The 14944-nt window shown below is 51.3% G+C and overlaps 1 protein-coding gene across 1 annotated transcript in view; it reads right to left on the reverse strand.

Moving 5' to 3' along the window:
- Positions 1-237: 237 nt before the first annotated feature.
- Positions 238-14944, reverse strand: part of VPS35 (VPS35 retromer complex component) — a 65236-nt gene continuing 50529 nt past the window's right edge. The window contains exons 16-17 of the mRNA XM_040409064.1: positions 4186-4329; positions 238-2338 (exon numbers count right to left, since the gene is read on the reverse strand). Coding sequence (XP_040264998.1) covers positions 2159-2338; positions 4186-4329 — 324 coding nt within the window. The 3' untranslated portion in view covers positions 238-2158. The remainder of the gene's footprint in view (positions 2339-4185; positions 4330-14944) is intronic.

Below are 14944 nucleotides of genomic sequence, written 5' to 3' on the forward strand. Positions count from 1 at the left end.
GGAGCAATATGTCCACCATTGCCGCCACCTTCCCCATCAGTCTAGTTATGCAGTAATGCATCCTCCCTGCTGAAATACTAAGCAAATTTGCCATTCAGGAGCCCGGAGAGGCTGAGTGACCAGCGCTCTGCTGGGCAGCCACATTGGTTGTAACCACAATGCATTAACAGAAGAGAGACGGACTCTCCCCCAATTCGAGACCCTAAGGTCGCCCTGCAGAAAAGGCATCGATGCAATCGGTTAATAGTCATTTTATTTTGCCACGGGTGCAAATCATGAGACTGAATACATTGTGCATACGGCATTTATATCTAAATTTACAAGACTGGTTATACATACACTATATAGACGGTCACAGATGTCGAACGTGGATGATACAGGAGCTCTGCGCACGTCACTGGTCCTCGCTGGACAACACAGAACCCCGCTCACTAAAAGAAAACTTCCTGAATTGTATAAGTCCCCAGGTATGCTCCGAGACGAGCCGAAATGAAAGGGGGCTGCATAAAAAATAAAAATAAAAGGGGCGGGGGGGGGGGGGGGGGGGGGGGGGGGTTGTGTAAAAATGAAACTATCGTACAGTCACCCAGTAAACTCCACGGGGGGGGACAGAGCTGGGATTTAGGAAATATGGCTGCCACACCGATCCAGCAATTAGAGGAACCCGCTTCTCCTTCCTCACTTTCATGCATGCTCATCCAAACCAAATCTACAGACGGAGAGGTATTAGGGGGCGGTGTCCATATTTCCCAAATTCCAGAAAACTCCTTTAAGAAGGGAGTCCTGTCTTAGCAAAATTAGAATCGTCTTCAAACCCTCAAAAAAAAAAAATATTCAATTTTAGCGGTTTGTACTGCAGTTGTATCTGTGTCTGGGTGACGAATATTCCGGGTTCTGCTTCCGAGGTTTAGCAAATACCCCTTGTAATGCAGAAATAGGAGATGGGGCAAATAATGGGATTCGGGAGTCTGGGACAGCTGGGGGACTGTAGTGACCATAATGGCATTCACCCAGCTTTCCAGATACAACCTACATTTCAGCACTCTTTGTACGGAATCTCTGCCCTGAAACATTTTAGTTTAGTTCATCTCTTAATTATCTTTATAATGGTTGGGGACCAATTTTTCTGATACAAAGCTCCAAATCCCCTGCATAGACATAAAGACTGGATAAATTCTGTGGGCCTGCCGTCACCACTAGAGGGAGCTCCGCAGCTTACTGCATACATTATACACTGAGCTCCAGAATAACACAGTCTGTTCTGGTGCACCGCCGTATAGAAAGTCTATGAATCCATACACACACAGTTCACATCTTCTACCCCTCAGCGATCTGTGGGGTCTCAGCATCCGGATCTCAACCAATCGAAACCGGTCTACAGTTTTCTGAACGTTTAGGCGCACTTTAATCTGGCATACAACTTAGAACGCTTGCTCACCCATACACATGCACCCTCAGCTTAGCCAAGCATGCATGTCTTCTCAATATTTAGAGGCGAGCCGCTGTGAGACTCCTCTGGTGGCAACTTATCTCCCTTGAGAATACAAGGATCAGACATGTTGAAATGTAACCCCCCTGCCTCCAGCATCTGTCATGGAAGAAGAGTCAGGCCAACTCTCAAGTACATTAGATGGTCAGCCGGTTCGGTTGTTATATTTCTAGGCCACTCATTGAATTTTTAGTAACTGACATTTTTTTTAAACTACAAAAAATAAAAAAGTGTAGAAAAGCAATCCGTATGCACTGAGCACCCTCTAGTGGTGGCAGCCAGAATGTAATCATGTCGTTACGACTCTGCAGAGCATTTGGAGGTCCGGTATTAGCAAAGCTATTGGATAGACAGGGTGTTAAAAGGTGGGCAATGACTTTAAGATACTGGGGTTCTCCCATATACTGGGGTGAAAGCAGTCAGCAAAAAGGCTGAAAATAGAATGGGGGTCCATAGGATGAGAGCGGTGGGATATCTAGGCAAGCTGCGCACCGCACCTTCATGGTCACCGTCAGAAATGATGTGGATGATCTTTTTAATACTTGGCATTTCCAAAAGGCACAAACTATCACCAAAGGGGAAAAAGAATAACAGAATTTATAGAATAAAAATCGCAGCGGAATAACAGAAAAGGATGGGGGAGGGGGTGACGGACGGGATGAATGGGGTTCACAGAACGAGACCCTCGTAGACGGGACCTTCGGCTTCCGGCGATTCCTTCCGTAGACGTAAATGTTCCAGGGTGTTGTGAAAGTGCTTGTTTATCTGCTCAGTCTCCTCGCTGGCCTCGAGGTTCGGAAGGTCTTCACGGATCTTCTGGATCAGCTGGTTCAGTACCTGAACGGTGACCTGAAAGACAGCGGGGTGGGGTCAACCTACTGTACACGGCAGGACGGATCACAATATACACTCACACGTCACCAGATCTCCTAGAAATGGGTCATTTCCTCCCTCTGGACAGTCTTGCAAACAGTAGTGGTTAGCCTGCAGTCCCCATGCCAGCCTTTCATCCCCCCACATCAGTCCCGATGTCACTGAGCCAGAACTGTGCCAATACCCATGTGCCAAGGCCTGCTCACTGGTCCCCATCCGCCTGTGCCAGCACCAGCCCACCGCATCATACCACGTATCATACTGAAATATCACTGCCTCCATCTGTTTCAGCCTCTATCCTCTAAAATGCATCAAATGCTGCTCCTGAGCCAGTTCCTGCCCCCTTTGTGCAAACCTCTGCTCCTTATCCTCTATCCCCGAATCAGCTTCTTCTAAATGTGCCAACCATTAAACCAACCCGCACTCATCACCCTATTCCAGCCCCTACTCACCTGCCACCATCTCACTGCCAGTCCTGTCCTCCCCAACGTGCCACCTGCTGATCACTGTGAGCTAACCCCTGCCGCCAACGCCTTATGCTAACCAATACTCACCTGCCACCATCTTACCACCAGTCCTCTCCTCCCCAATGCGCCAACCGCTGATCACTCTGAACCACCCCCTACCTCCATCACCCTGTGCCAGCCTCTACTCACCTGCCACCATCTTACCGCCAGTCCTCTCCTCCCCAATGCGCCAACTGCTGATCACTCTGAGCTCACCCCCACCACCCTATGCCATCCCTTGTTCCTCTGCTGCCATCTCACTGCCAATCCTGTCCTCCCCAATGTGCAAACTTCTGCTCACGCTGAGCCAGTTCTTGCCCCCTTTATCCCAGCTCCTGCGCTCACCAATGTGTCAAGCATTGAGCAAACCCCTGTCTTCATTTCCCTATGCCTGCCCCTGCTTACCAGCCTTCTTGTGCCAACCCGTCGAAAGCAATGTGCCAAAAGCTGCACACCCTGAGCCAATTTCTGCCTGCTTTGTGCAAGCCTCAACTGCTTGTTCTCCATCCCTACGTGAAAAACTCCTGCTGCCTAGATTCCATCTTACTGTGCCATCCTGTCCTATTATGTGCCAACTGCTGCACACACTGAGCCCCCTTGTGCCAGCCTGTTCCCTAGCTTCTTACACCCTTGTTTCAGCCCCTTTACTCCCACGTGCCAGTGGCTGCTCACACCGAGTGATCCCCTACATCTCCACAGTAGCCCCCACTGCCCTCTGAATCCCCACCAGCAATGCTGGGGATACAGACAAAAGCTGCATCCAGTTTGGATGTATTTGCACCATGGGAAAACCACTGCCTCTCCCCCCCATAGTGAGCTAGGGTGGAAACAGCATCCCAAATTCTCACAGGACCCCTATTCTACAACGGTGAGGACTTGAGGTGCCACCAACAAGCACAGACTCCAGATGTAGGCACAGATCTACAGCCAGAGATACCAATGTAAAGTGAACTGGCGGAATGTGAGATCTGAGGATTTCCTTGGACAAGACGCCACATCATCAAAGTAATCACCGTACAAGCAGCGAGCAATTATCACCGCAGCAGCAAGGACCACAAATCCCCGGACCTGCAGAAGAGGTTAATGTGCAGCTCCCCTTGGGAGTCATCACCTCCACACCGATCCATAAAACATTACAGAAGAAGGATAATTAAAGGACTCCTCTCCAGATCTGAGGACACTATGCCTCCGTCTCCTACAGCCCCCCTAATCACCAGCATTTCATCCCGAGGAACACACGTCTTCAAAAACATCCTCGAGAGATGATTGGGGCGGAGGAGAGAAGAAAGGCAGGCTTGATGAGAGGTGTTCACGTACCGCTTCATTTTCCTTCTCGTAGAAGTAGATGTATCTGTTGAGAATTTCTATGAAGAGCTGCACTTGAAGGGAGGGATCCATGCACTGATTAGCGATCTTCAGCGCCTTCTTCAGACACTCCATGACCCGTTTGCCGCTGTGAATCTGAAAGGAGACAGAACCAGGGACACACAGTTACTGATGGGGGACTCACTAATAAACATGGAGATTAGGAAAGAAATCCACAAGAGGCTCAGAGAAACTTCACAAAAATAAAATAAAAAACATGGGTGCTGCTAGGTTTAAAGGTGCCCCATAGAATTAAGGTGGAGAGCGAATGCCAAGTCTTAAAGGGGTATTCCAGATAGATGACGTTAGGATAGGCAATAACTATCCAATGGGTGGGAGGCCTAGTGTTGGGACCCTCAGCAATCACCATTCGTGGTCGAGCATGCTCCTTTCATTCTCTATGGGCTCAGCTATTCCCAGCAGTTCCACAGAGATGAATGGAGTGGACATATGCATGCTCGACCAGTCGACTGGTGGGTGATCCAGCAGCCAGACCTCCACTCATCTAATAGTTACCCCCTATCTTGTCATCTAACCAGAATACCCCTTTAAGGTGGCCATTGTTTAAAGACGTAATCAGCTTTGATAAGGCCTGCAGGTAGTCGTCTCACTTCTACTGTGAAGCACACAAATGTCAAATACCCCTTTAAGACTTAACCACTGCCAACCCCCCCATAACTGTCCATGTCCTCTACATAAATCTCACCAAATGCCACCACCTTAAAAGGGGTTATCCAAGACTTCAATAGTGATGGCCGATCCTCAAGATAGGTCATCAATATGCTATTGGTGGGGGTCCGACTCGTGGCACTTACGCCGGCCATCTGTTTGAAGGGGCAGTGGCTTTGTCATACTGTATCGAGCACAGCACCGTACATTGTATGGTGGCTGTGCTTGGTATTGCAGCTCCGTCACAGTCTGAGCTGCACAAAAAGGTCATATGACTGACGGATGTGACATCACGGGCCGAGGAAGAGGTCGGGCCCCTTCCAGCAGCTGATTGACGCGAGTGCCAGAAATCAGAGCCCACCAATCAGAGGTCATAGGTCATCAATATAAGTCCTGGAAAACCTCCTCCAACCTTAAAAGGGGTTTTCCTTTTTTAATGAGCCCCGATAGTGTGTGGTGCCTAATGTAAGAATCATACTCACCTGCTCCCTGCCGCCCCATTCAAAAATGTGGGCAGAACCAGACAATATAGGTGGACCGACCACAGGCATGAGATTGTTAGCAGATGCCACCAACATGGGCTGGTGCTGCCATCACATATCTACAGTCTATGGTCAGAAGTGCGCATGGCCTGATGGCACATGGCTTGGCTCTACCACCCCTCGGGGACCAACCCAGGGTCACCGCCTGGTCAGAGCATCCTGAGAAGCTGAAGAGACACCTCTAATGATGTTCTTGTGTAAGATGTCTGAGGCGCATGATCGCTGCAAAACAACTTTTATTCCCCCGCAGGTCGTATGCAAATGAGGCTTCCTTGCTTCGAGTCTAGGTAAGCGCCCCCCTAACCGTCCCCTCTTTTGTTAGATTGACAGCCTGCAGTGTGGCCGGGATCGCATAAGTCTCTTGCATGCGCACGCTCCTTGGTAAGGCGCGATCCTGTCTCCGGCTGCCGCTGTTAGCCGGGTTTCAGTGGCGAGCGGCGCATGCGCAAGACTTGTGCCATCCCGGCTGCGCTGCAGGCTGTCAATCTAACAAAAGAGGGGACGGTTAGGGGGGTGCTTACCTAGACTCGAAGCAAGGAAGCCTCATTTGCATACGACCTGCGGGGGAATAAAAGTTGCCGGATGTTAACAGCTTTGAGGTACTGCTGGCGGTTTATGATCCATTTTGGTGCTGACAGGTTCCCTTTAAGAGTCTGACGGCAGATATCTCCTTTATAGCGGAGAAACGCGTGGGCCATCTCATACAAGGTGACTGTGTAAAGCTTGGAAGACAAAAAGGATAATGGGGGACATCCCGGGGGTGGAGGAAGGACGACACAAGGACTCCTGGAGTCAAGTGGAGTGTGCACAACCATTAACCCCCGCCGCTCATCTATTGTCCTGCATCCAATGAAATACTCAGGAGACAACGACGATGACTCATGACGGGCGGCGTGCGGCTCAAAGGATTCAAAGAGTCACTCGTTTCTCAGAAATGCGCTCTTGTGGTTGAGGACACAAAGAAGATTACATCTGTCTTCAAGCGCTGAGAGTACCGATACAGCACAGCTCCTTTAATCCGGCACACGTTCTGGACTGTCAAATGTTAGACAGCTGTTAATCAGAATGGAATGCTGTTGACGGACCTGAAATCTGTATACTGAACGTGTAATGTTGTCCTGCCGGGATTGGGTCTCAATGCTCCTTAACTTAAATGACCACTGGCTGTATATACTGTGGATGTCAGGGCCCACCCCCAATGTCAGGGACTGCCGGGGTCCCTGGGGAGAAGAAGACAGAAGCTTTTTTTACAATGTTCTCAGATAAATGAGTAGCGGTGCTGCCTCTATCGATCCAGGCGGTGGGATGCACAAGCAACCACAAGAAACTTTGCAATGTGTCTCATCAGTGAGAAAGGTCCACACACACACACACACACACCTTGCTAATTGCTTTTCACTTAAAAAAATAAATAAAAAAATGCCTTAACCCTGTCCAAGATGGACCAGCTTCACACGAGGATCCTAATATACATGTCAATGCAAGTCTATGGAGAGGGGAGGAATGTTCAAGAGCACACACAGACAAGCAGACTGCTGGAGCTACATGGGCTTTATTCACAACTATACAGGTCAGCCACTCTCTGTAATGTCCTCCATGATCCTGGGGCTGCTTCTGAGCGCATAAGAGAAGGATAGGAAGCAGATTCTCCTCTACTTTCTGTGTGTGGTGGACGGCAGCTAGTCTCCACCCAAACTAGATATTCAGCATGCACAGAGAAAAGGTGCTAAAAAGTGCCAGACACAAGTGATATAATGTTGAAAGTTTAGTGATGTTTTAAGTAGCAAATTCAATGCCTGACCTTATAGGAGGAGACCGAGGGAGAGCAGGGACTGGGCATTTCTAAGAAGCTTGGGTGACTCATAGAATAACTGCAGAGCTCCAACGCGTCTCAGGCAGGGCCTTCAATAGACATGACGAATAGTACAAACTTCTATTTCTTTCACCATCAGAACTCGACAAAGAAAAAGAACTGTACATACTGTAGCAGACAAGGTTTTCTCCTCCATTCTACAGGAGAAATAAGTCGTGATTAAATCAAGGACACGAAGGAGACACGAGCGGACATCTCAATAGTGACAAAGGGGATTCAGCTGTTTCTTCGTTCCTTCCAACGTTCTGTCCCGATACTTGGTCCAGGCAAAGGTTCTGCAGAAAACACCCAACAAGCGACCTTGTTTTTTGGGTGACCTGATCTTTTTTGCGGAGTCACTTGATGGCAGAATATCGCCCTGTGTGCCTGAAAATATGCAAACTGAATGGGGGAGGGTGCAAACGATCGTAATGACGATTGTTCAACCCCTATACATTTTGCATTGGGCAGTGTGAAAGGCCATTTAAAGGAGCGCTGATCAACTTGTATAATCGCTCTTTACTGGCCCGAGCCCGTGCAATGCTCCTACAGCTCTAATATGGGATGGGCCCAGTGTGTCCTGCCCCCCTGAACCCCAAATAGGACTCGTTATGGGGCTATATAAGAACGGGAGACGATCTGGCAGATAAGAGGTGGTTTAAAGGGTTTTCTTATGAAGAAAACCTATCCATTTGCCTTCTTATGTCCTACTTGGGGACCCCCCCCCCCCCCCACCCAACTTTATGAGCCAGAATGGAGAGCTGTCCTGTACAAGTGGCTTCCCCACGCTGACAGACTCAAGCTGTCCGAATGTGTGGCTGGCCGCAGCTTTCTCTGGCACAGCGAGTAGCTTGCAGTGGGCATTGGGTGCCGGCAATGCAGCGGACAGTTGATCGCGGTTGCCACTCCACAACAGTCAGACGACCCCTCTAAATGAGTTGTCCAGGATTAGAAAAACGTGGCTGATAACTTCCAGAGACAGCGCCACGCCTGTCCACGGGTTGCGTCTGTTACTGTAGGTCCGCTTCGTTGAAATGGATGGGACTGTGCTGCAATACCACACACAACCTGTGGACCGGGGTGGCACTATTTTATGGAAGGCGGCAGTCATGATTGTCTAAACTTGCATAAGCCCCTTTACCGGCTGTACAGGCACCTACCAGTTAAACAACCTGCTTTCCTGTTGCAAAACTACATCTCCCAGCATGCCCAGACAGACTATGTATATCAGGGCATGCTGGGAGTTCTACGGCAGCCGGAGAACCTGAGGTTAGAGACCATTATATTAGGACATCTGAATGAAGAGAAAAATAGTGCCTGTATGAAAGAACATCGTCCTAGGTCTCAAGCTCGCGGCCTTTATTTGGCAGTAGAAGCGAGAGGCGGCTTCCGATGTCAGCCTTTTAGGTGTGCCATCGTCTCTGTGAAGAAGTCAGACACTTTCATTAACTAAGTGGCTTCCGAAATATTGGAGACACTTTACAGACAAGAAAGTCTGAAGAGCGACCTGAGCACAGACAAAAGAGCGAGAAGAGCGGCAAAGACAACAAAGAGCGGAGTGCGGCGGGGGCAGTGTGCGGGGGTCCTGGATATAGTTCCGCTCACACTTTTACCGTTAATGGAGTAACAATAACGGCTCTGGATCTGCCCCCTGGGGCACAGGAAGGAAGAGCGAGAACATATTGTCCATCCTGGCCCATTCATCCCTACACCTTAAAGGGGTTATCCGGGAAAAGATATTGATGATTTAGGCTTCTATTACACTAGCAGATAATCTGGCAGTAGGAGCGCTCGTTAGCGATGATCTGGCAGTGTAATACCCGATGAATGAGCAAACACTCGTTCAGGCAAATGTCATCTTTCAGCACGCTTAAAAATCATCGTCTGTCAGCGGCAGATCATTCTGTGCAACCACCGCTGCCGGCAAACAATGAGTCAGTACGGGGACGAGCGATGGCGTAGCGATCCCTGCTCCCCATACTGTGGAGGAGATCGCTGCATGTAATAGCAGCGGTCTCCTCGGCTGACGAGCGGGCGATTCCCTGGAAGGAATGCTTCTCTCCCGGCAATCGCCTGGCTGATCTGTGTGCGTAATATAAGCCTCATCTTCAAGATAGGTCATTAGTATCAGATCTTCTGGGTTGCAACACCCGGGACCCCCCGACAAACAGCTGTTAGAAGAGGCCGTGAGCGCTTGGGTTTCTTTCTAGGCCACTGACGTCACCTGGCCTAGTTACAGCTCAGAACTGCAATACCAAGCACTGCCACTAGACGATGTGCGGCGCTGTCCTTGGAAAGCAGCCGGGAGCCTGCATCACTCACCAGAGCTTCGGCTCCTACAACAAGTTGATCGGGGGGGGGGACCTGTTGTGTATTTGATTACTTACTTGTTACTTAGTTTTTGCTTAGTGACAAGATGGAGTGGGCTACATTTTGGTCAACCCGGTTTTTATTTTCTTTTTAAACGTTTTTTGCGTCCGGCGAGAGAGTGAGCGATCAAGCCGCTATTGTTTACAGCAGGGATCAGCTGTTAGCGCTCCGTAGCTCCGCTGGGTCGTTTACCACACAACAAGACGATATTTCCCGCGAGTTAAGGAGAGAGAGACGCGGGACCCGGGCTGGAAGAGGACGTTGGGATCGGAGGAAAAGGAACAGACCCGCCATCCCTTCCATCATGGGAAATGCGAGATCGCTCCAAAACAAAGCGGATGAACTCGCGGCGCTAACGAAGCATCAGCGCGTCTATAGAGAGTAGTTTACTCATTCTGACTGAGACATGGCTGACGGGATTAATGCCGGACTCTATCTGAAACTAAATCTTTCAAAAACTGAACTTCTTGTGTTCTCTCCATCTACTAACCTACCCTAAACCTGACCTCTCGGTGTGCCACACCGTCATCACTCCGAGGCAGCTCGCCCGCTGTCTCGGGGTGACTTTTGACACGGATCTTTCTTTCACCCCCTATATTCAATCTCTCTCCCGCTCATGCCGCCTGCACCTCAAAAACATCTCTAGAATCCGCCCCTTTATCACTATGGAAACAACAAAAACTTTCATTGTTGCCCTGATCCACTCCCACCTTGATTACTGTAACTCACTAATAATCGGCCTCCCCCTCACCAGACTCTGCCCTCTCCAATCTATTCTTAAAGCGTTTCTATCACTTCGTTTCACCTATTTAGCTTTCAGACACTAGCGATCCGCTAGTGTCTGCTTTATCTAACCATCCTAATATAAGAGCTTATTGTTCTGCCGTTTAGCTAAAAAAATAACTTATATAGATATGCAAATGAGCCTCTAGGTGCTATGGGGGCGTGATTAGCACCTAGAGGCTCCGTCTACCTTAACAAACTGCCGCCGCCCAGCGCGTCCCTCCAGCCCGCCCATCTCCAGCTGAAGCGATCCTCTCCGTGCGCGTCTCTGTTTTGCGCATGCGCAGTGAATGTCTGATCGCTTCCCTGCTCAGACATCTCCACTGCGCCTGTTCCTCGGAGCACTATGACGTCATCGGCGCAGGCGCAGTGGAGATGTCTGAGCAGGGAAGCGATCAGACATTCACTGCGCATGCGCAAAACAGAGACGCGCACGGAGAGGATCGCTTCAGCTGGAGATGGGCGGGCTGGAGGGACGCGCTGGGCGGCGGCAGTTTGTTAAGGTAGACGGAGCCTCTAGGTGCTAATCACGCCCCCATAGCACCTAGAGGCTCATTTGCATATCTATATAAGTTATTTTTTTAGCTAAACGGCAGGACAATAAGCTCTTATATTAGGATGGTTAGATAAAGCAGACACTAGCGGATCGCTAGTGTCTGAAAGCTAAATAGGTGAAACAAAGTGATAGAAACCCTTTAATGCAGCAGCCAGGGTCACCCATCTGTCCGACCGCTACTCTGATGCCTCCGCCCTGTGCAAGTCATTGCACTGGCTACCTGTACACTATAGAGTCCAATGCAAACTGCTCGTCCTCACCCACAAAGCCCTCCACAGTAATGCACCACCTACATCTCCTCCCTCATCTCTGTCTACCACCCTACCCGTGCCCTCCACAGTGCTGCACCACCCTACCCGTGCCCTCCACAGTGCTGCACCACCCTACCCGTGCTCTCCACAGTGCTGCACCACCTACATCTCTTCCCTCATCTCTGTCTACCACCCTACCCGTGCCCTCCACAGTGCTGCACCACCCTACATCTCTTCCCTCATCTCTGTCTACCACCCTACCCGTGCCCTCCACAGTGCTGCACCACCCTACATCTCCTCCCTCATCTCCATCTAGCACCCTACCTGTGCCCTCCACAGTGCTGCACCACCCTACATCTCCTCCCTCATCTCCATCTAGCACCCTACCTGTGCCCTCCACAGGGCTGCACCACCCTACATCTCTGCCCTCATCTCTGTCTACTACCCTACCCGTGCTCTCCACAGTGCTGCACCACCTACATCTCTTCCCTCATCTCTGTCTACCACCCTACCCGTGCCCTCCACAGTGCTGCACCACCCTACCCGTGCTCTCCACAGTGCTGCACCACCCTACATCTCTGCCCTCATCTCTGTCTACTACCCTACCCGTGCCCTCCACAGTGCTGCACCACCCTACATCTCTGCCCTCATCTCTGTCTACCACCCTACCCGTGCCCTCCACAGTGCTGCACCACCTACATCTCCTCCCTCATCTGTCTACCACCCTACCCGTGCTCTCCACAGTGCTGCACCTCCCTACATCTCTTCCCTACATCTGTCTACCACCCTACCCGTGCTCTCCACAGTACTGCACCACCCTACATCTCTTCCCTCATCTCTGTCTACCACCCTACCCGTGCCCTGCACAGTGCTGCACCACCCTACATCTCTTCCCTCATCTCTGTCTACCACCCTACCCGTGCCCTCCACAGTGCTGCACCACCCTACATCTCCTCCCTCATCTCTGTCTACCACCCTACCCGTGCCCTCCACAGTGCTGCACCACCCTACATCTCTTCCCTACATCTGTCTACCACCCTACCCGTGCCCTCCACAGTGCTGCACCACCCTACATCTCCTCCCTCATCTCTGTCTACCACCCTACCCGTGCCCTCCACAGTGCTGCACCACCCTACATCTCTTCCCTACATCTGTCTACCACCCTACCCGTGCTCTCCACAGTACTGCACCACCCTACATCTCTGCCCTCATCTCTGTCTACCACCCTACCCGTGCCCTCCACAGTGCTGCACCTCCATACATCTCTTCCCTCATCTCTGTCTACCACCCTACCTGTGCCCTCCACAGGGCTGCACCACCCTACATCTCAGCTCTCATCTCTGTCTACCACCCTACCCGTGCCCTCCACAGGGCTGCACCACCCTACATCTCTTCCCTCATCTCTGTCTACCACCCTACATCTCTTCCCTCATCTCTGTCTACCACCCTACATCTCTTCCCTCATCTCTGTCTACCACCCTACATCTCTTCCCTTATCTCTGTCTACCACCCTACCCGTGCTCTCCGTTCAGCCAATGACTTACAACTGACTTCCACAAAAATCCGAACCTCTCTCTCCCGGCTCCAAGATTTCTCCCGAGCTGCACCGCTTCTCTGGAATGCCCTACCCCAAGAAATCAGGCTAAATCACAACATGCACAGTTTTGAGCGTTCTTTTCAGGGCGGCCTATCAACTCCCTTCATCTGACCTCCTACAGCCCATTTATCATTCCCTGAAGCGGAGCCTCCACCGCACTTTGTATGTTGGCTGCTGACCGGCTCATGTGGCTCTATATCTGCTCCCCTATTCTCCCAAGATGGCAGGACTATCATACATAACAAGCACTTGTACCTTTTGTGTCACCCCTATCCCCTCATAGATTGTAAGCTCTTGAGAGCAGGGCCCTCATTCCTCTTGTTGTAGTAATCGACTTGTCTGTTGATATGTTATTTATGACTGTTTGTACATTAAACCCCTGAATTGTAAGGCGCCGCGGAATATGTTGGCGCTATAGAAATAAAGATTATTATTATATATACATGGAAGGGTTTCATCTGCTCCGGGCTGACAGAAGCAAAGAGAGCGGTGAGAAGAGGAGGAGGTCTGGCTATGTTTGTGAACGATAGATGGTGTAACTCTAAGCATCTAACTATCAAAGAGACGCTTTGGTGTGAAGACATTGAGCTGTTAGCATGAGACCTCACTATCTGCAGTCTACGTGCCGCCCTCTGCCAATGCTTCAGCTGCCTGTGACATTATTCACACTGTGACCAGCAGACTCCAGACAAAACACCCCCAGGCCCTCTATTTGATCTCTGGAGACTTTAATCACGTGTCCCTGCCTTCCACTCTTCCCACCTTCACCCAGTATGTTAACCGCCACACCAGAGAGAATAGAAGGCTGGACCTACTGTATGCTAATACTAAACAGGCCTACAGCAGCTCACCGCTCCCTCCCCTGGGGGGCTCAGATCTGGTTTATCTTCAGCCTGTGTACAGACCCCTTGTATGCAGAGAAGCAGCTGTGAGGCGCACAGTGAGAAGACGCTCCGAGGAGACTGGAAGACGCTCCGAGGAGACTGGAAGACGCTCCGAGGAGACTGGAAGACGCTCCGAGGAGACTGGAAGACGCTCCGAGGAGACTGGAAGACGCTCCGAGGAGACTGGAAGACGCTCCGAGGAGACTGGAAGACGCTCCGAGGAGACTGGAAGACGCTCCGAGGAGACTGGAAGACGCTCCGAGGAGACTGGAAGACGCTCCGAGGAGACTGGAAGACGCTCCGAGGAGACTGGAAGACGCTCCGAGGAGACTGGAAGACGCTCCGAGGAGACTGGAAGACGCTCCGAGGAGACTGGAAGACGCTCCGAGGAGACTGGAAGACGCTCCGAGGAGACTGGTAGACGCTCCGAGGAGACTGGTAGACGCTCCGAGGAGACTGGAAGACGCTCCGAGGAGACTGGAAGACGCTCCGAGGAGACTGGAAGACGCTCCGAGGAGACTGGAAGACGCTCCGAGGAGACTGGAAGACGCTCCGAGGAGACTGGAAGACGCTCCGAGGAGACTGGAAGACGCTCCGAGGAGACTGGAAGACGCTCCGAGGAGACTGGAAGACGCTCCGAGGAGACTGGAAGACGCTCCGAGGAGACTGGAAGACGCTCCGAGGAGACTGGAAGACGCTCCGAGGAGACTGGAAGACGCTCCGAGGAGACTGGAAGACGCTCCGAGGAGACTGGAAGACGCTCCGAGGAGACTGGAAGACGCTCCGAGGAGACTGGAAGACGCTCCGAGGAGACTGGAAGACGCTCCGAGGAGACTGGAAGACGCTCCGAGGAGACTGGAAGACGCTCCGAGGAGACTGGAAGACGCTCCGAGGAGACTGGAAGACGCTCCGAGGAGACTGGAAGACGCTCCGAGGAGACTGGAAGACGCTCCGAGGAGACTGGAAGACGCTCCGAGGAGACTGGAAGACGCTCCGAGGAGACTGGAAGACGCTCCGAGGAGACTGGAAGACGCTCCGAGGAGACTGGAAGACGCTCCGAGGAGACTGGAAGACGCTCCGAGGAGACTGGAAGACGCTCCGAGGAGACTGGAAGACGCTCCGAGGAGACTGGAAGACGCTCCGAGGAGACTGGAAGACGCTCCGAGGGACTGCACTGTGTGGGATGAGCTCTGTGCTCCTCATGGGG

This window comes from Bufo bufo, chromosome 10, assembly GCF_905171765.1.
Source record: "Bufo bufo chromosome 10, aBufBuf1.1, whole genome shotgun sequence".
NCBI lineage: Eukaryota > Metazoa > Chordata > Amphibia > Anura > Bufonidae > Bufo > Bufo bufo.